The sequence below is a fragment of the Pseudorca crassidens genome, chromosome 14 (genome assembly GCF_039906515.1).
Source record: "Pseudorca crassidens isolate mPseCra1 chromosome 14, mPseCra1.hap1, whole genome shotgun sequence".
NCBI lineage: Eukaryota > Metazoa > Chordata > Mammalia > Artiodactyla > Delphinidae > Pseudorca > Pseudorca crassidens.
Genome location: NC_090309.1, coordinates 35,275,884 through 35,302,246, shown reverse-complemented (window position 1 = coordinate 35,302,246; position 26,363 = coordinate 35,275,884). Strand labels below are relative to the sequence as shown.

The 26,363-nt window shown below is 45.2% G+C and overlaps 1 protein-coding gene across 6 annotated transcripts in view; it reads left to right on the top strand.

Annotated features, from left to right (window-relative positions):
• Positions 1-2,719: 2,719 nt before the first annotated feature.
• MEIS1 (Meis homeobox 1) overlaps positions 2,720-26,363 on the top strand; it is a 137,767-nt gene continuing 114,123 nt past the window's right edge. For 3 of the 6 annotated variants that reach the window (XM_067704877.1, XM_067704880.1, XM_067704878.1), the window contains exons 1-6: positions 2,721-3,445; positions 5,293-5,519; positions 7,384-7,525; positions 8,054-8,104; positions 8,906-8,956; positions 10,357-10,503. In XM_067704877.1, coding sequence (XP_067560978.1) covers positions 3,434-3,445; positions 5,293-5,519; positions 7,384-7,525; positions 8,054-8,104; positions 8,906-8,956; positions 10,357-10,503 — 630 coding nt within the window. In that variant the 5' untranslated portion in view covers positions 2,721-3,433. Of the gene's footprint in view, positions 3,446-5,292; positions 5,520-7,383; positions 7,526-8,053; positions 8,105-8,905; positions 8,957-10,356; positions 10,504-26,363 lie in introns of all 6 variants that reach the window. The other 3 variants (XM_067704875.1, XM_067704876.1, XM_067704879.1) reach the window with 3 other exon arrangements.

Here is a 26,363-nt window from a genome sequence, read left to right as displayed (position 1 = left end):
CCCCAGCGAGCAGCCGTCGGAAGGCGCTCAGGTGTTGGCCGCTGCCGGCTGGGGTTCCAGGAAGAGCTTGCAGGCGGCCGGCCCAGTTTGGTCTTCTCTGTAATCGGAAAAGGATTGCGTTGGCTGGCCCAGCCAGCGCAGCTTCCCAGGAATTAAACAGAGAAATGGCCTTCCTGACACCGGGAGGTCCCATCCTGGCCTGAGTTCTGTTTCCAAGTTCACGTTGGGGAACGGCCGGCGGGGTGGGGGTTCGGGGTTGCCAGGCAGTGGCACAAAGGCGCTGGTAATTCACCTGGATCCTCTGGGCTCTGACACACGGGCCTGCCTTAAGTTCCCGCGTGATGTGTCGAGGCGTTTGTATCAGAAAACTCTACATTTTGCGATGGTGAAAAGTAAAAGATCTTAAAACTTGGGGTGTGGGGGGAGAAAGGAAGAGAGGAGACAGAGATGCAAATGATGGGGGATCCTAGGATGAGTTTTTTTTAACAGTCGGAGCTCTTTCAAGGCAAAACGCATCTGAAGGCGTTGGGTGAACGTGTCAGCCCTACGGGAACACATGGGGCGAGTACGGCGTCGGGGCGGGGGTGATGTGCGGGAGTCTGGGAAGGCTCTGATGCTCGGCTTTATGAAAACTCCACTATTGGGGGGAACTGGGCGTTGACTCGTGAGAAGTATTAAAAGAAGCAATAGATGACGCTTAGGGAGGTACGTGCGCTTGGTGGAATCTGATTCCAGATCTACGTTCTGATGCTCGCCGTGTGTCCCCTGCTCCTCGAAAGCCCACTCAAACAGAAACTTCAGTCCTGTCTCTCGGACCGATGCGAATTCTCTTTTAGTTTGCGTATTAAGAGTTGGCTTCAATACATTTGAGAGCTCCTAATCTTTTCCAAACAGTCTATGCAGATACGAGCCCCTAATCTTTCTCAAAACTCTTCCCCCTTCCTTCACCTCCCCCGCTTTGGGTTGGTCCGCAGCTGGCGGGGTGGGATGAGGGTAGGGGCGATGGGAGCTAGGGGCCGGCTGCTTTGGGGGAGTCAGCCTTTTGGCCACAATCAGGGCGGGAATCCGGAGTGGCAGTTTGCCTTCCCGGCAGATCGAAGCTCCCTGCTGATCGATTATTTGATAATTGATTTTCCCCGCAGCCAATAAGCTGCTGCCTTGGCGGGAGCGTCTCCTGATTGGCCGAGCCCTCCTCCCCGGCTGCCTACCGAGATTTGGGTGAGCTCATTTTCCACTCGACCGCAGGGGGAGTTTTCTGCGAGGTTTCAACTGGAGGGAGGAAAAAAAAATCGTGCTCCGAGCCGAGCGAGCTGCGAGCCCTGCTCCGGGATGTGAGGTTTCCAGCCCGCTGGTCGAGCTGTTGCGGCTGAGCCATCTCGACAGATCAGAGCCGGGCGGGCAGAAAAATAAAAACGAAAATAATAAATATAATAATATACTAATAAAGGGCAGGTTGAGAGCGGGAGAGTGAAGAAAAGGAATTTTTTGTTTGCTTAAACCGGAGAATAGGTATTGAAAGGGAGAAAGTTCAAATTAGTGGCTGGTTGGGGCCTCCGAGTTGTGGGTAGGGGCAGCTTTTTGTCTGAAATCTCAGCCCCCGAAGTGAATTTCTTTTTCTTTGGCACTGGGAGTTTTCCCTGAGCCAGACTGGGGATCGGAAAGAGGAGTCGGGGGAAGAAGGGCATGGGGAGGAGAGCGCGGGGCGTCGCCGGGGAAAGAGCGTGGCCGAGGCCGGAGACCCTCGGCGCCTCGAAGACAAAGGCAGCGCGGCTGCAGCCCCAGACGAGCGCGCCGACCCCGCCGCGCCGCGCCCTGGGCGCACGGCCGCCTCGCCCGGAGCGGGTCGGAGAAAGAGCCTCCCTCCCCGCGGCTCCCTGGCCCGGGCTCCACCCGCGAGGTCGGGCTGCCCAGAGCCCGCGTCGGGTTTCGCTTTCCGGCGATCATAAATAGCTTCGTGTTTGTAAACAGGCGCTGGGGGCACATTCCCGGCTCTGGGCTCATTGTTCCCTCCCTTCCTCTCTCACTTTGCGCAGGACGCCGGGGCTGGGGCTGGAGGCCTCCGGGACTAGGAGGTGGGGGCGTCCAGATCCCCAAAGTGAGAAAACGCAAGCATTTCCTTTCCTTGGGCCGGGTGTCCACCTCTGACAGCAAAAAAAAAAAACCCTCTAAGGTGGATCTGCAGAAAGCCCCAGCCATCTCCACCCCACGTTCTCGGGACTTCTTAGCACAGCCTTTCCCAGCCCTGTTCCTGCGCCTCCTCTCTTCGCTCCTGGTTTGACTTTTCTACGTGGTGTGTTTGGTTCTAAGAATCCACTACTTTCTGCACCAGCCCCCCTCCGCCCCGAAAAATACTGGCAGACCCCAATAATTTCGAGGAAAGTCAGGAAGTCAATCCACGGAGCCCTGTGCAAAATAACTCCCGCTGCTGCCTGCCCCGCTTTTATTCCCAATCTATTTCAAGAGAGCTTTGGAGAGAGAGTCTGGAGGGGGAGGGAGAGAAAAGCATACGGAAAATAAAGCCGGCGGCCGGGGGCTACTACCCGCGCTTGTGCGCGTGTGCCCCGGGTGTGTGGGTGTTTGTGCCTGGGCGTGCGATTTAATGGAGCGCCTCTCTGCCTCTCCAGTGCGGCCAGAGCTCGCTTCGCGCACCCACCCCTGCCGAGGAGCCTACTTGCTGCAGCCCAATGCATTGTGTAAGACGCGACCTGTTATGGCCACCACTACTTCCGGGTTCTAGCATTCTGGTCGGAATCCACCTCTCCGCCTGTGCAACACACACTTTACACACGCACGGGGACTGCAAGCGGGCAGCATCGATCGTGGCTCCTTTAAGACAAACTCAGACAGACATTTTTTTTTAACCCTCCTCTAATCTCCCTCCAGTGCAGCAGTTGCAAAGAGGGAGAGAGAGAGAGAGAGAAAGAGAGCGAGCGAGAGAAGAGAGAAACTGATTAGGAATTAGGACTGATTCAAGGGAAGCGAGCGCTAGGGCTTTGTGCATTTGAATATTAACATTTGAGGTGTTCTGACCAGAAGAAGACTGAGCGGATGATCATTCATTCACCACGTTGACAACCTCGCCTGTGATTGACAGCCGGAGTGGCAGAAAGCCATGAGATTTGGTAGTTGGGTCTGAGGGGCGCTTTTTTTTTTTTAACTGATTTTTTGGGGAGAGAAGATCTGCTTTTTTTTGCCCCCGCTGCTGTCTTGGAAACGGAGCGCTTTTATGCTCAGTGACTCGGGAGCTTTGCTTCAGGTCCCATAGACCGAAGATCTGGGACCAGTAGCTCACGTTGCTGGAGACGTTAAGGGATTTTTCGTCGTGCTTTTTATTTTTTTTTTTTCCGGGGGAGTTTACGTATTTGTTTCTTTTCACACTGGCCTTAAAGAGGATATATTAGAAGTTGAAGTAGGAAGGGAGCCAGGGAGGCCGATGGCGCAAAGGGTACGTATTAAAAAACAATTGTGGAACTCAAATGTGAGGTTAAATTGAAACGTGGCTGAAAGACACTGCTAAAAAGTTTCCTTTTTTCTCTGTCTTTTTGAATGAGGCTCCTAAAGCCGTGGCCTAAAGCGAGAGGATTTATTCAATGCGTTTGTAGACTTATGTATATTAACATGTAATTGTTAATTCAAGTAATCAAGTTTTCTATAGATTCCTAACCAGTAGCTATATAAATAAAAATACAAGCTCGGGCAATCATCTGTTTAAAAAACAAAAACAAACAGCGCTAGATACCTAATGTTATATAGCGTGAGCATTCAAGGAGCAGAAGTTTAAGGCTAGTTTTAAATTAAAATAAGCAGCTAGAAACTTCTGATATGTTATTGATTATGCTCATCTTTAATATCACTGGAAGTATTTAGCATTTTTAAGCAAATAACTTTGTCATAGTACAACGGTTTTGGGGGTCGGAAAGCATTCATCTTTTTAAAGTAATTTTAATGTACATGGTTTTTTATGCAAGGTAATACTTTGTAAGTTTTTCTTAGAAGAGCCCTGCACTAATTGGATACTAAGCACACAACTACTCACTTTAAAAATGCAATACTAATTTCCCCAATATTCCTATTTGAATGGAAATGTAGTGAGAGTAAAGTGAGACAATGACAACCCAACAGAGGTAGTTTCTTAAAAGAAAGGGGGTCTACAAAAAGCCTTCCTTGCATAATTTGTGCCCTGGCCCTCAAAGCCCTGTTTGCAAAAGAAAGTTACTAGGCTGACACATTTTTTCTTTACTCCTTTGGTTCAGGCAAATGTCAGCGTTCTTCCAAACTCTTTTCACACCTCTGGCTTGAAGGAGATGAAAGTGGCAATTCCTCTTTTCTTTGAAAATCATTTCACTCTCGGCGCCTCCACATCTTGGGAAAAGAACATGCCTGAAATGAAGCAAAGAGGAAAACCTAAATAGCTAAATTTTGCACACAAAAATAATGACAATATGAAAGTAGTTTTTCTGGAGAAGGAAGATGGGGGGGTTGAATGTGCATTTACTTTTAAATTTGCTTTAAACCTGATGACTAACATTTAGCCCACAGACATCTAGTCTAGGGGGAAAGTTCATAAGAATAGAAAAAATAGAATAATTGCTCCAACTATACATTTTCTTGAGGGGAATATTGCCCAATTCTAAATTCAGCCCCGATGTTGAAGAGAAGCTACCCTTCTCTGAGTTTCACTTATAAGAGAGCCAGTTAGTTTTGTATGATTTAGCAGAGTTTGTCTTGGAGAGCAAAGGAAATGCAGTGTCTTGCAGGACTGCCTAACCCCACGCTGGCAGGGAAATAAAATGAGAAGCCTGTCTGAATTCACGTGCTTGGCTTAGCTGTTCCCATCGTAACTTTTTTTTTTTTTAAATTCCCCCTGATGGGAAGGGTCTGTGAAACTAGGCAGGTTTGCTGTACTGTCCTGGCATGTTTTATTATTGTGATTTTGAATTTCCTCCTCTAGAGACGTGCACGTTTTACCTTCTGCCCTCCGGGAGAATGCCTCCCTTTCTTCCTTCTTTCTTCCTTCCTTTTTTGCCAAAGGATCCTGAATTTCTGGCTAGTTGATAGGGACACAAGTTAGGGCAAGACCATTCAATCTAGCCGAGTCTTACCGAGAATCCTAGAAATTTTACTTCTAAAAATATTTTTTTAATGAGAAATCTCAACTTCAGAGATGCAAGGCCACCGAATTCGGGGTTGAAGGATCCAGCTGGACTGACATTATATAAGCTCCGTGCCCTGCCGTTCCCCCATTTGCCCGCCTGGCCTTCTGAACCTGTTTCTCTCCTGTTTCTCATGCAGTACGACGATCTACCCCATTATGGGGGCATGGATGGAGTAGGCATCCCCTCCACGATGTATGGGGACCCGCACGCGGCCAGGTCCATGCAGCCCGTCCACCACCTGAACCACGGGCCTCCTCTGCACTCGCATCAGTATCCGCACACAGCTCACACCAACGCCATGGCTCCCAGCATGGGTTCCTCCGTCAATGACGCTTTAAAGAGAGATAAAGATGCCATTTATGGGTAGGTACGACGGGCAGCAGGCTAAGCAGTTGAGAGGCGATGCTTTCTCTATTTCCCTTTGCCCTCAGTAAGAGGAAAGCCAGAGCTCTCTGGATTGGAGGTACATTATTTGGTGACTTTTCATTCGCTTTGCATGAAGATTGGGGGGAGGCGGCCTGCCATCCCAGACGCCCCCCCGCCCCCATCTCCGCACACGCTCCGCGCCAGTCCAGCGCCCCGCTCCGCCGAGGCCATGCCCGCGGAGGGGTCGCCGTGCAGAAGTTGCCAAATGTCCCTCGTCCCCCCAGACCCCGGCTCGGTAGCTCAGCGGGTTGGAGTCCTCACTCGCTTGACTTCGCGGGGAGAGTGTTGGGGGTTTCTAAACGTAGGCGCCTTTGTGTTGGAACGAAACTTTTAGTTTAAAGGAAAATCTTTTAAGCCACTGATTGTTCTGACTTGCTAAGTTTACTCAGCCACCGTATGCTGGCTCTGCCACCGCACAATAAAATCAAGGCAGGCCAGTTGCAGGTCAGGCAAGGGGGAACATGCTTTGCATTTAGGGAGTTTGACCACTGTAGTCAAGGAGAGGAGCTCGCTCTGAATTGTCACAGACCTTAAGAAACTTCTAGCCATTTTAGGACTTTGTGTTCAAAGGCGAAACCTGCAGGATTTAGAAGTAGATGCGGGGTGCTCTCGGGTCGGTGTCGTCTTCTGCTGCAGTTCACACCGTGTTCTCCCGGGCCCTTGGGTTAGACCCTGGACTAGTAAAACCCTCTGAAAGTCACTTGTGCCTACTGTGTGCTGATGTATTGGGGGACCTCTTTTTACTTTGCAGCCACTTTTATTTTTATTTATTTCTTCTTTTGAAAAAAAAAATCAGGCAACACTGACCCTCCCTGGCTGAAAACCCTTTCTGCTTGATCTTCTGGTCCCTCGTGCGATGGGCTTGTTTAAATCTCAGCGTCCTTTCCGCAGTGTTGTTAACTGCAAATCGTTTAGGCTCCGGGACAGAACATTTGGGGAAGCTTTTTGAAAAGGACCCCAAACTGTTAAATTCCCAGCTGGGTTGTGAGAGCTAATAAAAGACTTGAGACACCTCTTTGGGCATTAGAGGAGGCTTTTTTTTTTTCTTTTTTTTTTTTTTTTTTTGATGGACTGGGATAAGCGACATCTAGGCCCCTCGCGATACTAGCTGCTTTGGCATTACGCAGGAACAAAAATGAAAGGCTTGACCGCAGGAATATTTGAAGGAACTTTCTTTGGGGGGCGGTGGGGACCATCGGCGAAGGGAGGGAGGTGTGCAGGGAGCCGAGGAGGAGCCCTCTTGCTCTCCGAGAGCCGTGAGGTCGGGATCGGGAGATGCAGTCCTCTGACAGTCGGTCCCACAACCAGAGAGGTCCTTTCCCCAAGTTAGCTGAGCGCCTGCCACCAAGATCCCCAGAGCCTTGGACTTCGCGAGATGGCCTTGGAGGAACCCACTTGAAAGAGCTTTCCCACCCCCTGCGCCCCGCGCCTTTCCCCCCCCTGCAGGTCCTGGATGTGCAGAGGAGGGACGAGGGCCGGTCGGGGTGGGAAACTTAATTCAAAATGGCTGCTGGAACCGCTTGGGTTTTATTCTTAGCAAATGTTACCAATTTCTCCGGCCAGATATGGTGAACCGATCCTCAGATACGGTCCATGGCTTAGGGCCTCCGACTTCGGGGGCCCAAGGAGGAAGGGGAGGTGAGCAGTCACCTGGGGGCGCGGGGGAAGGGGAACAAGTAGATGACAAAATCAGGGAGGGGGTCCCCGCCTTGAGCTCGTCCTGCTGTTTTTCTTGGGCGCCTTTTTTCACTGCCGCGGGACTAACCATTGTGTTGTTTGTGACTGTTGTATTTTCTTGCAGACACCCCCTCTTCCCTCTGTTAGCACTGATTTTTGAGAAATGTGAATTAGCTACTTGTACCCCCCGCGAGCCGGGGGTGGCGGGCGGGGACGTCTGCTCGTCAGAGTCATTCAATGAAGATATAGCCGTGTTCGCCAAACAGGTCAGCAAAATCAATGTTTCAAAAGTAAAAGAAAAAAAAAGAAAAAGAAAGAAAGAAAAGAAAAGAACCTCCCTCCCTCCCACCCAGCACATTTGCAAAAGTAACCAGCGAACAGTCCGCCCTAAGCCAGGCCTGTTACCTCTTCTGAGCTTTTCCTCCTAAATGAGTGTCTTTGCGGACGCCTGAAAATCACCCCAGTGCTTACCCACTCCCGCTACCTAACCCGACGCAGAAAGCTCTGTAAAATGCAACCCCAAAGCCCACGCGCAGGAGCTGCCTTGGACTTGGCGAGCTGGGCAGCGGTCTCTCAGAAGCGCAGTTGCTGGGAGAAGTAACCCTGTGCTCTGGGCTTGTTTTCGGATTCTTTGACTCACATTGAAGGGTTTCTGCACGGGACGAACTCGGTGTCACAGAGCCTCTCCCGGAGGTTACATCCTGCCCCCGACAGTGTAATGAGGCAAGAAACTAGGAAGGCGACCAGATTTCAAATGTTTCTTTCTCCCCACCCCCCTTCTCACTTGTATTTAGATTCGCGCAGAAAAACCTCTATTTTCTTCTAATCCAGAACTGGATAACTTGGTAAGAGCGGACCCCTTACTCCCCTCCTCCCACCTTCCCTCCCCCCCCCAAAATCCCCCCTCCTCCCAAGCTTTACTTTGAGAGCCCTGAGGTTTCTAGACCGGTCTTCCCCTATCTGCAAGTGGGCTGCAAAGGTTTCCATCCACCCGCAAGTGGTCCGGGACAAGGTCCCGGGGAAATAAATTCACCTCGAGAGGGGCCGGGCAAGCCGGCGCGGGGAAACGCGAGCTTTGTTTTTTATGACAGCCGGGCAGCGCGGCTCTAATCAGCCCGGGGATTTATCTCCGGGCCTGTCAGCGTGTGTGCTTAAACTTTGCGGACTTCCCAGCCCTCAAAGTCGCGTCATGAGGACAGCGACCGGGCCAGAGGCCCCAAACCACCAGTTTATCTGAAAGGTGTGCAGAAGGTGGCAGAAAGTTTGCAGTGTGAAAAGCCACAGTCCGGGGACTGTTGGGAATATTTTCCGTGCACTCCTTGCAAGGAAACACCTAGTCGAGGGATGCGGCCCTTTGGGGGTGGGGTAGGGGCAGTGGCGCTGGGAAAGGGTGGGGGAGCCATGGGGGAGGAGAAGGTTTATGATCCCCCCTTAGATGCTTGGTTGTTGTTTTAGCTATTTTTTTCTCCTTAAGAAATATAAACCTCTAGATGGTACCCACTCGCTGCTGTTAAGTTTTAGTGTTATTGCCATAAATCAAAATAACTCTATTTGGGGGGTGGGGGGAGGCTGGCGATGTTAGAGCTGCAACAGCCAATTTTCTGCAAACTAGGAATGGGGCGCTCATTCTTTTTGTATCTTTGCAGATGATTCAAGCCATACAAGTATTAAGGTTTCATCTGTTGGAATTAGAGAAGGTAATTTCTCTAGCTTTTTCTCCTTTTGCTTCTCCCTCATGCCCAAACACACAGAGGGGGAGGGTTCAGAATGGCTGAAGTTCAGGCTTCTGAGACATTTGCATAAATGACTTTCTTTCTGGTAATTAGTGTCAAGGCCAATCTTAGCGTCCATTTCTCTTTGCAGTTTAATTACAATTTTAGCCACTAAAACCGGGATCACAAACGCCCTAGCCTTGTATTCATTCTTAATACCTTGCTGGCTTTGTATAAACAGTTGCAATTCTAGGCATCCCCTCTGATGTTCAGAATGCTGTTGTGAGTTTGCTTGCAGGTTATATACCTCTGTGGTCTCTTCTCTTCTTCCTCCTCCTCTTCTTTGCTGCCTCTGAGGGGGGAAAGTTTTGTTTAGTTTTAGTGAGTTTCTGGAAGACAGTCTGAGAGCAGCGGCAGGTCAGACACAGGGGAGAGGCAGAGGGGGAGGAGGAGAACGAGGCAGGGAGTCTGGAGGAGTGGTGGGGGAGGCACTTTAACCGTTTTGCAGAGACAAAGCAGAGTTGATAGTTGTGTCAATTTCTTGAATCTGAGAATCCTGCACACACCCCACCTTCACACTCAAGAAAGGGTGGGGGATAACGTGATTTTGCTAGCTGTTCCGTAAATCTCAGCAATAAAAACTTAATGCATTGGAATTCAAACTAACATTAAATTGCAAGCACACTGGGGTTTCTTGTGAATTTTTGCATGTCAGTGATGCCTGGGTCCTGTAAGAGACCACTCCACTTATGCCTAAATATTTTGAAGCATCTTTTTTCCTTTTTTTTAAAAATCAATTTGATAACTTTTGGTGGCTGTAGGGTTTTCCCCCCATATCACGAGTCTTTTTTTTTTTTCAAGGAAGCATCATAAAATATGCTTCTTATAGATAGAAACCCTAATGACAAATGTTACAGGGACTTGGGTTTTCAGGCATATATCCTATACCAACACAGTATTGGTCCTTTGGAGATATATATATATATATATATATATATATATATAAATTTTTTCTTAGACATGTTGGAAAAGGATTTCTGATAAAGTAACTGGACGAAATTAAATAGTTTACCTTAAATGTCACCCACGCAGGTCACCTCTCTAATGGCCACAGCCCCGGGAGCTGATGAATTTAACACGGGTGTTGAATATGTTGTAGCCTGTGAATCATCTTGTCACTGTCAATTTTCTGCGATATCTCTATTTTGCAAGAAAAGAAAGTTATTCCTAATTCTGGATGCGTCTGAGGGTCTCTGGAGGACAATTGCCCTGTGTTTCCCCTATTTAGAAGTTTGGATCTCACAAGGGGGGTGGATTGCACTTGTCAATGTCATTTATGAACTTCTGATTATATTTCCATTTTTTTTATTTCTGTCATAATGTAGGTACACGAATTATGTGACAATTTCTGCCACCGGTATATTAGCTGTTTGAAAGGGAAAATGCCTATCGATTTGGTGATAGACGATAGAGAAGGAGGATCAAAATCAGACAGTGAAGATATAACGAGATCAGCAAATCTAACTGACCAGGTACGCGCTTTTCAATTTCAACATCCCTGGGAGAAAAAAAAAAAAAAAATCTGTATGCATATTGCTTGCTGGGTCACTACCACCTCCTTTTATTATTTGCATATGATTAAGTCCCTTTTAGATACATTTCCATCGAAATGAAAATTTTTGAATAATGCGGCTATTATTGCTTCATTAAGGCTGGCTCTGGGATTCGACCTGGAGAGATGAGCTTGTAAAAGCTTTGCCTGCAAACTTGACCTGTTTCTTGTCGCTTTTAATTTTTGTCTTTATTTTATTTACCCTCTATAATAATGGGAGTGTTAACTGCCAGTGACCGCCTCTGATTGTAGGGCTTTGTTCTGGAGCATTTTTTCCCCCTTGCTATCTCGAAGAAAAGTGTAGGGTCTGCTTATTTCTTATTTTATTAGGAATAAACCCAAGATAGGTGGTCTAAGAGAGACAGGGAGGGTTTGAAATCTAGCAAATGCTGGCTATTTTCTCCCTGTCTATACGGTTCATTAGCCTGTCTTGTCAGTTTTCCTCGGCCGAACGCTTCTAGACCTCACTGAACATTGCTTTGTGCAGTGCTCACTGCAAGCTCGCCCATTTTATTGTACTTAATAGAAAAAATAAGACCAGGCCGAGGTTATAAAAACAGATAAATATGGACGTTTCTCCTCCTCCTTTCCACTCATCCTCCAGCTGGTACGTGCTCTGGGCCCTCTGGGTTGGCAGCTTTTGGAAGTGTCAGCGACAGGGGCGCCCGGGGACTCCCTCGGTGTGGCGGGTGGAGGACCTCGCGCCGCCCTGCTCTGAACTGCCGGCCTCTGCTTGCTTCACCCCCTCCTCTCTCATCCTCCCTCCAGGCCCTTCTTCCGCTGCTTTGCTAAGTGGGGACGACTTTTATTTGGAGTTGCTGGGGGGCATTTCTCTCTCACCCCAACACCGATGTTTGCTCCCAGTCTCTCTCTCCTCTCTCTCCCTCCCCCGCCCCCGCTCCTGTCGCTGTATCTCTGGATTGGTCCAGAGGAGTTGCAAAAATGCACTGAAAGTGAAAACGTGAGGAGTGGGTGAGGTGAAACAGGGCTCAGGACAGCTCTCGGTTGCGAATTGTGGCACCGCGTCTAAAGATTTGGGTGGCGGGCCTCCTGTGCTTCTCCACCTATAAGTGAAGGCCCAGAGTTGTTTCTCTTTCTGACTTGGCACGTGAGCCCCGTCTTGGGGGAGAGAGCAGCCTGCCTTTGTTAGGCCAAAGGACAACCAGTCATGCAGAGTTTTCTTTGCAAGCTCTACCATGATCACGGTTGGCCAGCGGCTGCCTTGCAGACTCCTTGCCGGAATGCCCGACTCCTCGGTCTCGGTGTCATCTTAAAGTTTGCTTCTCTCCATATCACCCCCTTAAAAAAAATTCCCAGCTTGGATTTCTCTGGGTAACCCCGCGGCAGAGGCTGAATTCCTCCTTTTCCCACGACGAGTGGAAGGCAGGCAAAGCTGAGATTTAAAAGCGCCAACGCGCCGGGTCCTTCCTACTATTTGGCGAGTTGCAAACTTTTGACAGTGTAGACAACACTCGGAGCGTCCCCACCGAGGTGGGAAACCTGCAGGCGGCTCCGGGTCCCGGCCCCGCCAGCTGCTCGGCCTCCCGCCTGGTTCAGGCCGCCAGGCCTCACCCGGAGCTGTTAAATGCAGATTCCGCTGAGGAACCCTCGGGTAACTGCTGTTGAATAAAAATTGTAATCCAACAAGCCTAACTAGAAAATGGGATTCTAAAAGCTCCGGAGTGCTGGGTACATAAAGCTATCTGAGCAAATTACAAGAATCGCTTAGGGGCATGAATGAAATCAACACTTTAATTGCCTCCAAAATGAAGATTTATACCCCATTTTCTCATCGAATCATTATTTTATTAAAGTCAAAGATAAAGGACCAGAGTTCGGGGTGTTACTCAGTTACCTTTATTTGAGATACGCAGATTGGAAGGCAGTGGTCTTGGATAAAAATTCGCACTTTATTCACCTCCCCACCTATAAAATGAGCAGTGTGCGTCCCTCTCCCGCCGCCTACAAGTGGGCTTCGCAGCTCTGGCTGAGCTCGTGGCGCCGTTGGCCTGTGCGCGTGGGCGCACTCGCGTGACCCCTCGGGCTCACCGAAGTCTCCGTTGGTCGTAGGGCAGCAAACCCCAAGCTTGTGCTTTGGAATTATCCGCTTCCCTGGAGCCAGGAGCGGGAGTGCCTGGGCTCCCTTTGGGGAGGGGCGCGCAGAGCGCGGGGCGCACGCGGGACTGTGCCTCGGCCGCGGAGTGGAGTCCCCTGTCCTGGGAGTTGGGGACGGAGGGACGAGGCACTAGGGCCGCCAGGTGGGCGCCAGTGCTCCCAACTGGAGCCGGCTCACCGGTCCCCGGGGGCCGGGCCCGGAAAGGACGGCCTCGCCACCTGTCTGCGAATGCGGCCCAGCCAGTCTGAGCCCCGGTGGAGTGTGCGCTGCGGGACTGGATGCTTCAGGTGTGGTGCGAGCGCGGGGCCTCGTTAGCTCATTAACCCCTCTGTCTCTAGGGCCTGATGGCTGCGCGGTTTATTTTACTTTACTTTTCTCCTCGGAGGGCGCGAAGGCTGCCACCCGCGCGGGGACTTGGGATCCACGACTTTGATACCAGCCGGTTTCCCGGAGGGCTAAGTCGGCGGAAATCCGCTTGGCCTTGTAGTGTCGTTAGTTTGGTGGTATTTTTTGGTTTTGTTTTTTTCTTATCAGATTAAGACGCCAGTCGAAGCCGTAATCCCGCTCCCACCCCACTTTCAACTCCCTGCCCCCCACCCCCGCTCCCAGACCCCGAAGTCCCAGGCCCGAGAGTCACCTCCCGCGGGCGCAGGCCTCCCGGGCGCCCTCTCCCGACTGCTACGCTCCCCGCTTGGCACGGACGCCCCCGACGCCCAGGGCCTGGGAGCAGCGAGGGGCACCGGGGGCTTCCGAGCCTCGGCAGGGGTGAGGGCCGTGCTGAGACCCCGGGAGCGGGCGCAGAGGGGGCCACCGTGCGAGGCGTCGAGGCCAGGGTTGAGCCTGGTTTGCGATGGAGAAGGACGCAGGGCGAGGGGAGGCGGGGCGCGAGTTTGGGGGACCCAGGGTGGAATTGGGGAGGCCAAGAGGGGTTACGCGGGGAAGAATCTGGCTGCCCAGTCGCTAGACTTTAGGCCGCACTCCAGGAGGGAGCTATCGAATTAAACCTTCCTTCCCAGGGCTGTTTGTTGCTCGCCACTCCTTGAATCTAAGCATTTTCCATTTTCAGGAGGGGTCGAGAGAGGGAATGGAGAGCAGAGCAAGAGTCCCCGGGCCCTGAAGGCCACCAGCCGAGGTGGCCTGGCCTGCTGGTAGCGAGCGGGAGTAGCTTGGCCTGTGCTCGGGCGCCAACCCGGGTTCTCCTACAAGCAGTGGGAGGCAAAGAAAAGGTCCCTTTGGATTACAATTTTTATTCAATAGCAGCTCTCCGGGGGGTCCTCGGCTGAATCTGCATTTAACAGCTCCTGTGCAAGGGCTGGCGGGCTGCGCAGGGCGCCCTGTTGCCTGTTAATCCAGATTTGTCTCTAATATCTGGGGAGAAGTAATGTGGCTCGCGGAGATGGAACCAGAAAGCCAAGCTCGCCAGGCAGGTTAAATGCCAAGTGCTGCTGAGCTCCCCGGGGACGGGGGACAGCCGCCGGGGCTGCGTAGCCCAGGCTGGAAAGCGCCAGGCTTCTGGGCCTTGGGGATCAGGGGCAGCCCTGAGCCAGTGCGATTTGGTTCCCCAGTGGGCCAGGGAACCCAGGTGGCGATTGTTTTATTTGAAGAGTCCGGAATGTTGTTTCTGAAGCATAGTTTGAGATAAAATTCTTAAAACTGAACTTGATCGAAAGCACCCCTCCCTGCAAAGTGTGATGGGGATGCCTCCAAGGGAGATTTAAGCCTTCTCTTTTGGGGAGGTGTTACTAAGGGATGGGTATGGGGAGGCCTAATATTCTTGATGTATTAGATGTGCTGCTTCAGGGGAAGAAAAAAATAGATGAGACTATGGGATATTTACTAATACTAGGAATGCAAGCAATTTATTTTCATCCACTAAGAAAACTGGACACAAACATGGAGGGATAGGAAAATGGTCCCTTTGTCAGTTTGTTTCTAAATGCTTACACGTGGACACATCTTATTTAAGTTGTAAGTACTTTTAGGGTCTCAGTTAATGCCTTAATCCTGGAACCTCTGTGTCCACAGGCCTTGCAAGTGATGGGGTCTTGAAACCATCTAACTTTATTTTGATTGTTGTTGTGAGTCATGGAGGGTACTCTTAATTCCCTTTGGAAATATGTCAAAGGGAAATTATGGCAAGATTCTCTTTAATGATTAAATAATAAGGTGTTGACTGCTTGTCACTACAGTGGCTAATTGGGATGTTCATTCTAGGCTCTTTGTTGCTTAGTATCCTTTGATTTCAAAGGTAGTTGTTTACCAGGTGTGTTTTTATTGTTGTGTTCTGATTGGCTCTTTGTGTGTATTTATGTGTGAATGTCAGAGTAGGGATGTATTGATTCTTATTAGGGGCATGTCAAAAACATTTGAGAGGGAGAAAAAGAAGTAGAGTATATGCAGGTAGGTTGAGATCAATTACATTGTTAAATGTCTCAAAGTCTAAATGCTAATACTACAGAAGTTATTCCCCTTTCCTAGTTTCTCTCTCTGTCTCTCTCTCTCTCTCTCTCTCTCTCTCTCTCTCTCTCTCTCTCTCTCTCTCAGTGGAAGTCTCCAATGCAAGTTCTATGGTTAATACAAAGCAATGATACTAATGCTACTTTGTACAAGGTAAAGCCCCATAACACTAACTATTGTTCAGTGATTTAACTAGCTCTGTGGCAGTAGGTCACTCAAATAGCAATCCCTTTCCCACCAGAATGACTCCATTGCTCACGATTTGGAAATATATAGAGTGGTTGTGTGGACTCTTGCTATCGGTCCTAACATAGAGATTTTTATTAGAAAACATGGAGAAGCTTAAATAGTAGAAGAAGAAGAGAAGGAGGAGGAAGAAGAAAAGGCATTAAAATACGGGCCCTGCTTTCAAAAAAGTAACTGAAATATCATGCTGTAATTGCCCAACTTTGAAAATAAACAAATTTTAAATCATTATGTTTTCAAACACTCGTGTGTTTAAATGTTAAAATGTTTGTCATAGTCCGAAAGATTTAAAACACAGCTGTTGCCGGGTGATGGATGGAAAATTATGGAATAAAACTCCATATTCTTAAAAACAAAGACTATTTGTGGTCCCATAGTAGAAACGTAGGTTTTTTTAAGGCCAAGCGGATAGACTAAAGTATTACGGAGGGGCCTACTGTTATAAAACTAGCTTACCTTCCCTCGCAGGTGGAATTGGAGAAACTGAAGAAAGCACAACAAGTTGTATTAAGACACTTATAAATGAAAATGCTGTCAAATGGATTCAAGTGAAGGATTTTCACATTGGTAATGCTATGCTTGCCATTGCAATAGCAATATTTTCTCATGAAACGTAAATATGTCAAACCAATGTGAAATGCTTAAGTTTTAATAAATGATCATTTAATCAACAAACACAACCCGAGTATGTATACAGAAACTTTTAAAGAAAAGTCGGCAGACAGCCAAATTCCTATAGGGACTAGCAAGGGAATGATCAAAAAACGAACACAAAATAAGACTTCCTGTAAGAAGGTCTATAATTCAACATTATTTGACTCCACTGTCAGGGAAATAGTTGAAGGATAGTAAACTGATACCATTCTCAGTCATTTTTGTTACACAGTCTTAAATGTTTGCAACTATAGCATTTTCCATGGCCTTTTTTGGATTATGATATCTGTTATATTTGTATCAAAGTAGCACTTGAGTTTATGTTATAATTGAAACAGATGTTTTTGCCATTTCTCCTGAGTGCAAAAAATTAAGTTAATATTTAAAGATGACATCAAAACTATGGGAAAGTATTCTTTTACAAATAAAGAAATAAAAATAGAATACATGTGACACAGTGTATCTGACAGTTGTGCAGATGTTAGGCCTGAAAGTTTTCAAAATCCCAAGTAAAACAACGCCGCTGTAAATCACATAGGGCAGGAAACATCAGGATATTGGTACCTGTTAAAAAGTTAGGGTCTAAAACACGAAACACAGACTCACGATTTCAGTTGAAATAATCATTCCAAAATTTGATGTTGGGGATCCAGCAAAAGTTTGGATATTTTACTATCTTACATATTTGTGAAGAAACCTCACGTGTATAAAATCAGTTTTGAAAAATTCAAGCAGATGAGTATGTGTGTGTAGTGTAAAAGGTAAAAAGACTCCCTCACTGTATCCTTAATTTAATATGCCATGATTTCAGGATTATGGGAATTTGGGAAAGCTTATTGGAGTCTTAAAGAGCCTCTCCAGAAAGCAGACCTATATCGGGCAATTGCTGGATTTCCCACACTTCTAAATTTGACATTTTAATAAATGGTATAAAAGCTACCATGTGAAATAAGCGAGTATATACTCATTTAAATATTTGAAACTAGAATCCAATTTCAGTCAATTTAATGCATTCATGTGTGCAGAATTAAAGCAATTGGCAACACTTTGCTACACTCTTTCTGAACACTCTTTTTCCAAATAGCATTTCTTAATCTAGGAAATATGTTCTTGTTAAAGGAAAATACAAGAGTGCAAATCTTTTGAAATTATTTTATATTTCTGGACTTCTTAGTTCAGAATTCCTAAAACTGACTAAAACATATCAAAAAGAGTTTATTCTCTGTTGAAAAAACACTTTTTTTTACATTTATTGAAATATACACCTGTTGTTTATTTGTATCATGAGTACATACAGTTAAATACAAATTATAACCAGAACTAAGTCATTAACTCTCTTTAAGTCATGCAATAACCATACTCTGGCTTTTCCATGCACCACTGTATATGGCATAAACTAATGCAGGATAGCTAAGTTGTGAAAATAAATTTTATATTATTTGCAATCCTCAAAAATACATTTCCCCATTGATTTCTTCCCTTGATAGCCTCATGACTCCATTTACAAGTAATAGGATTTATAATCATGAGGTAAAGAACCGTGAATGTGAAATGTTATGGTTTTTTAAAAAAGCTTAAATGAAATTGTATTTTTCCACAGAAAGGAAATGCTGTTACTGTTAATAAGTTTACTAAATAATACTTTTAAAATCGCTGCAACTTTTTATGAGTTTAACAAGTTTAAGCAACATTTTATAGTCCTTTTTTTCCTTCATTTTGACACAATATCAAGTCTTAAATTTTACAATGGATTTAAACATACATGATTCTGACTCATTTAGAAGATAGTAGTAAGTAAATAATTAACATTTTGAGCGATATTAGAATGATTCCTTGACAACATATGCTAACTGAGAATTAATTGTTATCATGAATTTCCATTTCTATAGATTTTTCCTCACATTTTACAACACAACATGATCGCCTGCTCATTATTCATTAGCTGTAAATGTCTGGGTTGTTGGCTGTTATTTAGCAAGACAGAGCTATAGCTGTTTCTTTTTCATATCACTTTTTCCCCACTGACTGGCAAGCCTCCTATGCCTGAGATTTGAACTTGAACTAGTTTGCTAGGTCTCCTTTCCCTATTTGAGTACCTTGTGGGTTATTACCCACATGTGGGTTTATTTTCCTGAGAAGATGAAAAATGGTCCTCACTTTAAAACAGGAATGAATAGAAACCAAAGTCATCAAATATTCCCAAACTGTGCTTTACAATTAGGTGAAAAACTGAAAACTGTTATTCTTGCTTGCTTTCCCCAGGGCTGTGAATACTTGATGTAAAGATTCATATCAACCTCTTCGTGCTCTTCCTCTTAAGTCCTAAATGTTTGTTTTCAGTGACTGGATTCTTAACTGATAGTCCATATTTGGTCCCAGACCTCCATGATTTGCATTTTATTCTGCATTTGCATTCACATTATGTCCCATAGAAACTCTTTAAAGTCAAGTGTGTTTATGACTATTATGAAACTCTGGAAAATGAAGTTTATAATGAAACTGACATAGTCATCAAAAGGACAATGAAGGGAGCAATTTGATGTAAACCCAGAGTTTTCTTACTCGGTCCCAGCTTGTAAAAAGGCTTATCTCTGTTCTTTTAAAAACATTAGAAGCTGAATGAATAAGAATTTCTTTGACAATAAAACTCCTCTTAATAGCTCCATAACTATTTGGATGTGTTCTCGAATGTTAACTTAATTTGACAGACAAGCTATAATTAACTGTGACCTATAGTGTTTTCTGTAATTCAGAGACTATTCCTTAGCGATCTGAAAACTTAATTTCGTACTAAATGGTGTACAATGTCTGCGGGTCTAAAGGCCTACTTCCACTATTTTTAAGAAGTGGAAATAGTTTGTGTGTCTTCTGGGCTTTAAAAAGGGAGATACTTCGGGGGTGGGGAACTAACAATTTTTACTGCATGAAGTCCCAGCAAACTACCTAGTGCACATGGGTTCTTTTTGAATTTTTTTTTTCGTAGCCTTCCTTTCTATTCAGTGCAATGTTAAAATTGTTCACACAAAGGAAAAAAAAATCCACTGTGTGTTTCATGGGACAAAAACTCATACATGACATTTTAAGTCTAGGTATTTCATTGATCATAAAAAGCAGTAGTGTACAGAGAGAGCTAAGAATTGCAGCAAATAGGTAAAACGCTATTAGCTATGATGCTACAATCACAACAGAAACTTTAGCAGTGAAATTAAATTGGGCATTTTGCGTTTAGTTGGAACATTTACTTGAAAGTTCCCACCAGATCTGGGGTACTTTTAACATCCCCTCCCCACCCCAGCTTAAGAATATTTTAGTGTTAAGAACTTGGTGATAACTCACCATTGGACATTACTTTTATTTGAAATTGTTCATTCATAAGAGACTTCATCTCCTGAGTAAGCACCCTGCCCTTCACTCTTGAACAGTTCAGATAAACGTATTATTTATTTACGGTCTATTGTATACATTATTTATGGGAAATATGCTATAACTCTACAGAGCATATGGAATTTATCTTTGAGAGATGTGGGTCGCATCTCTGCCAACAGTGGCATAGCCCTGAGTAGATAATAAGACTGCCCTCAGCGTACAGATAAACATCATCTCTTATAGAGTCAGTACGTGTTAGCATTTCATAATAACAGGCGCAAATGCATTTTTCCACTTTCATTTTAATTGTTTCTTGGCTCTAGCTTCTGCCAAAGAGAATCCGGAATTTCACATTTTGAATTGATCTGGGTGATGAATATATCTGAGGGGGGAAATAAGATATTGAGTAGCAGAATCATTTAACCCCTTCATTTCTTTCAGCATGCTTCCCTGTCCCTTCCTTAAGGTGTTTACAATTTTCTGAAGAATCCCGTCCATGACATTTTTAACACTGGTTGTATATTTGGTGGCTTGGCCTATTGTTTCGCCTTATTGGGATGCTTTATAAGCGGTATTCAAAACAAAAACACCAAGAAAAATATCAGGCCCATTGTGCCCTGCACTTCCTTGCACAAAATAATAGAGACGTGTAGACCACGCTTGTTCTATGCATATCAAGTGTATTGTTGGTGCTCAAGTATTTTTTATTCTAAGAATTATTCAAAGCCAGGAACAATCTGCATCTGAGCGAGCATAAACATTTTTATTCTGGAATTTGGGATTTGCAGCAACTCAATTTTATTTTCCAAATTACCCTGCCATTTCAATTAGGTACATTGTTCTTCTCTCTACTGTTTCGACATTCTAAAGGTTTGCTTGCCACCTAAGAGAGAGCATTACCTGAGTATTTAATATTTATTGAGGGAATGTAAAGAACATGCCAATAGAAAAAGAGGAGAATAAAACATTAACAAATCAATTATGGGGCTTTTCTTCACTTGTAGTCTACTTCTAATACTCCAAATACTCTATAACTGTTAAAATAATACAAAGAGCCTCAAGAATAATAGCCCTGGGTGTGGAGGAAGAATGGCATTCTGATTAACTGGAATTCCTTAAAAAGTGCACCAGTGGTACAGCTCAACCTCCTGCTTCTGGAATTCACAGTTGCTTTAGTTGATCTCTCAGTTAAAGGCCTTGAACTACAGAGAACTTAGCCAGTCTGGGAACCAGAAACACAAATTAAATTTCAAGATGCTTTGAGAAAGGCCTCTCTAATGATTTTACCAAGATAAATAATGAAGAAAAGGGAACAATCTACTCCCCACCTCCAAATTTCACACTGTGAGAGGGCTTGAAAATTCAAAAATCCTTGAGGAATGATGATACTTAGAAAATAAAATTTGATTAAAAATATAAAAACTGGCAGCACTTCTAAAACACACACACACACGCACCGGAAAATTAGAAAATACCCTGTTGCTAATTGTTAGTGGAAATCAGTGGTAAATGTAAGTTTCCGCTATTCTTTTATCCAAAGCATAATGCCCTAAGGTAGTAGAATAAAACATGACTGCATCTTGGCTGAATTCTTGTTTCCTTCTTGTGTCAAAGTTGTGGATTTTCTGGTCTGAGAGTTTAGAAGTAGAAGAGAGAAGATTTCAGAAACACTTGAAAGAGAGCGATGAAGGGCATTGGTGGTAATTTCGAGTTACACAACCTTTCAGGCTGGCGGTATCCCAATAAAGTATATACACAATACAGGCTGTGCTGTGAGGGGGTAAGTCACTTCACCTCCCCAAGCCTCAGTTTTATCATCTGTAACATGGGGATAAAGAACCCACTTTACTGAGCTGCATAAGAACTAAGTAAGAATGCACTTAAAGCATTTAAAACAGTAAACCCTAAACAGAACCTTACATCATATTTCATCTTCTTACCTGTACAGTCTGCCCAGCCTTCAACAACGTGAAGCTGATTTGGGGAGGGGAGATTGGGTAGTTGTTAATGGGGTGTGGTTTTATAGGCCATTATATAATCATAGAGTTTGCGCAAAATACTGTCTTAATTCCTTTTAGGAGGGGTGGCTATTATTCTGATTTCATCATAGTGTGAGAGGGGACTGGCCACTCAGATGTGTGGCCAAGATAGGACAGTGAATCACTACAGATTTGTTTTTAGGTTCAACTTCAAGTAACAGTTATGTGCAGATCTTGTGCTGAGTACTTTTTTCCCACACTTCTGAGTGCAAATGCTTCCTGGCTGAGGTCCAGTTGCTAACAAGATCTCAGTATCTACTTGTACTCAGGATACAATGTTTTTGGCCTTATCGGATGTTCTTTTTGCTAGGATGGTTGCCTAGAAAATTTGTGGTTTGAAGTTGTTATATATAGGACACTTTTGAGTTTATTTTATCTTAATTTGTTTGCAGAATGAGGCGCACTGAATACTGAGTTACAAATGTAAAATAAAACATTGGGAAGCAGGCAGTCTTATGAAAGGAACTTTATAACACCAGGTATGCTGGCATGTAATTTACAGATTCTTCTGCCACTCCTATATAGCAGTGCTAGAAAATCAGCTAAATTTCAGTGGAAAGTTCTCAGCAGATAAATGAAGAGTAAGGTTTGAATTATTTAGGTACAAATATTTGGAAATACAGAGGTGGCAGTTGGATTTGAGGTTTTTTGTTTTGTTTTATTTAAACATTTAACTGTGAATTATAGTTCACAGGTACAATTTCAGGAGTAAAAGCATATAGAGTCAATATAGGAGTTTATTTTTATTAATACTATGCCAGCCATAATACAATAGCATAGGAAAGGAAAGGTTATTAAAACGTAAATTACGTACTTTTACTAAGATTCCGAGTGTAATGAGGCTTTAACTTCTCTTTTGTTCTCCACAACAAACTGCTTAGTAGAATTTGAACCTTCAGTGCACTTGAACCATCTTTAGTTCTGCATCTACTTTGCAGTTTTGAGATTTGGGTAAAACTGGTGTCACCTCTTGGTAGCAGTTTCCCTTTGGGTGTAATTTTCCTTTTTCTTTGTAATTGTCTGAATGTCCCTCCCCCATGTACGAATCTATATCCTCTTCTGAGACCACAGTGGGGTCACTAAGGGATGGTGTTGGCATTGATTCTCAATGTCGAAAAATTGGGCAAAATGAATCAGTGCTGTGTGGATTTCATAAGGAAAGCATTTCGAATATCTTGGGTGGTGTTTTATATCTGTCGTCATTTTCCTTCGCATTGTCAATTCATGTATAATTTCCTGGATGAATTATTTCAACTCTGCAGATTAGTAATGACCCGAGAGTGTCAGAGTTGTGACCTAAAAGATATTGGGCTGTGGGAAAGTAGGATTTTAAGGAGCTTTCGGGGAGTGACCCATCGTGCTGGGCCTGAGCTTCCTAAGCTCACTGCCCTCCCTGCTGCCTTGAGTATTGGGAGAATGGGGCATGGATATTTGCAGGAGAGTAGGCAAAATAGTTAAGGACCAGGAGATTTAAAAAGTGTATCTGACTGCCTCGCTGCTTTAGATTCCATCACAATGTAATTAAAAACACTAAAATCTGTTCTCTCCACGTTCTTGTTCTTTTGCCCTATTCCTCATGCATGTGATGGGTGCGTGGCACTGTGTATACATGAAAGTGCACTTGCGTGTCCCCCCATGTCTGAACCAGAGGCTTTGGTGATTCCTGGAGCTCAGACAATCACCTGATACAAAACTTTTCATTTAGAGATGAAATTACTCCTTGGAGAATTTTCACCAAAGGCAAAAAAGCACAAAAATTCTTCTCCTCCTCTCTACACGCCCCATTACACAGAGATAGAGGATTTAATGTTTGAAAAATTAACGTTTTTGTAGGTTTCATTTGTGGGACGTGAGAGCTGGGAAATATAGAACTCAATGTAACAGATGCTCTCTCTGCCTCCACAAACTGCCCACTCCTGCTATCATGCAATCGTGTGTGTGTGTGTGTGTGTGTGTGTGTGTGTAAATGTATATACATATATATATGTATACATATTTAAAGCAATACATCAGAGTTGCTAAGGTTTTAGAACTCTACCTTATTTGATGCTGAGTTAGACACACTTATGCTGTGCGTCAAGATACCGGCTGGCGCCAAGGTCGTGAGCAGCACAGTTAAGGGATAATTGAATAGTCCTTGAGGTGCATTTCTAGATGAGAAGTCCACAGTGCCAAATATGGTGGGGCTGGACCTGTGAGAAGAGGAAGGGTGGTGTCTTGGGGAGAGCCGCAGATCCTGAGAGGGAATGCTGGATTCCCATTGTCTCGCCACGAATTTACCATCTGCCTGGAGTCACCAGAATTACCCTCAGGCCTCTATTAAGCAGGGAGAGGGGGTGGGTAATAAGCGCATTTTATCGCAGCATTAAAAGGGGGCCCAACAAGAACCCTGGCAGGCCGGCAGACTTGGCCAAGGCAGGTGGAAGAGGCGGGGACGGGGAAGGAAATGAGAAAAAGGAGAAGTGTGTGAGGGAGATAACCTTTGAAAGAGTCTGTCTCCCCGGCACGTGAAGGCCACCACCAGGGACCGCCCCAGAGCCCGACAGAAATCTCCCGAACTTTATCATCTTGCAGCAGGACCGAGGGTGGACTTAGAAAAGGTTTTGCCTCCAGACCGTTCCCGAACACGTTTCAACGTGGCCCTGATCCGCGATATGTGTGCAGGCTGCGGTCTTAATCTGTGAGCTTCTGGCGTTTAAAAACATACACAATCTTAAAAGGGAAGGGGGCAGTTTTACTGTGTTAAAACAAAGCATCCTGCTGAAACTTGTCCTGGTTAAATGAATTTTGCTTAATGATTTCCAGGGATGTTTTTGGAAATCCGTATAAAGAATTTTACATTTTCTTGGAATTATCTGAATTTGCAGCTAGATAGTAGGTTTTGAGAGGAGCAGGCTTTACTAGGGCAGGTTTTGCGAGAGCAGGACTCTAGCAAATTGAAGGCGCGTTTGGCGGCTGAGTGTGTGGAGAGCTTTCTGGTATGTTTTGGTTACCAAGCAGATGCCAGTGGGAGCCACCAAGATCTTCAAACAGGAGTTTGAGCACAGCGGACTTTAGATACTCACAAATAAAAAATTCTCAGGATCCCCAGTTTCTCAGCTTCATGTACACACAGGTAACATATACCCCTTTTCATAGGAGGACCTAGACCCCTTTTGTCCTTACTGCTCCGTGTTTGGGTCTTTCTGGTGCCTTTTCTTCAGATGGCACCATTGGTTGAGAGACACATTGAAGAATCATACCTGCTGAAGTTATGTGCCTTTAAGGATCCTGAGAGACACTGTGTAGACGGAGGTGAGAAGTCTAGGGAGGGGGCCTAATTAGATGTGGCTATGCTGGCGGTGTGGCATGGCGGCATTCGGTGAGCCCGTCGCCTCTGCCTCGTGGACCAGTGCAGGTATGTGTGTGCACATGTGTGTGTGGATGTGTGCAGATGTCGGGGTGTGAGCACGTGTACACGCACACTGGTGGACTCCCCTGGTCTGGAGGAACTGGATTGTTCACTTTTAGAAGCGAGCCAGCTCTTTCAGGCCATTAGAGATCATTTACTAAAGAGGCCCCGGTGATTTGAAAAAGTAAGTGTACTGCCCCAAAGAGAAAACTTATTGATAGGTGCAGACTGAACTTCAGATTTTGAACACTGTGATCATTTCATCAATTTCTACATAGCTGCTAGCTTGATTCTTCAGAATCAAGATCCCGAGACTCTCATTTATCCATCTTTTTTAAGTGGGACTGGTAGGGTAGAAATTTTGAAGGAAAAAAACCCTCACTATTTGGGCCTGAAAAAAAACAAAAAATGATTCTGGCATCATACCAATGTGATGAAAAACCAAGTGCAATAAAACGTCAAAGTGCTTCGTAGACTGTAAAGTGATTTATAAGTATTAGGTATCAAATGAAACTCGATGAGGTGGGGAGGAGCAAAGCACCTGTAAAATCATGTTATTTGAAGGTGAAAATAAGATCAGTTTGCATCCCCTGAGCACACACCAGCTGGGAGATAGCCCAAGGCATGGCGAGCTGTACACGAAGCCAGCTCGGGTTAACCATTCTTTCCAGAAGGTCCATAAACTGAATACACCTGTATGTAGATATTTCAAGGTTGACTAGGTCAACGTACGTTGTTCCATTAGTGTTGTTACTTTATTATTGTCGCATTAAAAGCTATAGTAGGTGCCACTTGCTGCACGCCTAGAAATTGATGTATGCTGTGTCTGCAGAGGAGTATTTTCTTAATCCTCATTTATGGATTAGGATGTTAAGGTTATGGAGGTTGTGACTTGTCTTCAGACCATGTAAGTGGTCCAGGATGTGTCTGGCTTCAAATTTACTTTCTTTTGCCTGTGTTTTCTTGCAACAGAATATTATTATATTATATTTTTATAGTGGTGTACGTTTGTGTGAATGCAAGTATGGCAGGTGTTTTTTAATTGTGCAAGTCTTTTTTAAATGTTTTATGATGTTTAATATAGGGGATCACAGTATCAGGTGACAATAGACATCCTCTATAAATCACTTGTTATTCATGTATGCATTCCAGAACATATTTGCGTCTAATGTGTCTAATGGCATTTTCCTGGGATGGAGGGCATTGGGATGAAGAAGATATAGTCCAAGACTTCAGAACATTTATAGTGTAGAATTATAGACAGGCTCAACAGGTCATCACAAAACAATATGAGAGTGAAATGAGAGAGGTGTGCAAGAGGTACTCTAAGTGCTCAGGGAGGGGAGCCTCACTCATCCTGGGGGAAGGTTGTGCGTGTATCAGGGAAGGCTTTCTGAGGTGGTGATATCTGAACTGTGTAGGAGGTAATCAGGGGCCAGGTACAGCAGCGCAGGGCATTCCAGGCAGGGGAGAAGGATGAGGGCCCAGAGGGAAAAGTTGAACATATCTGC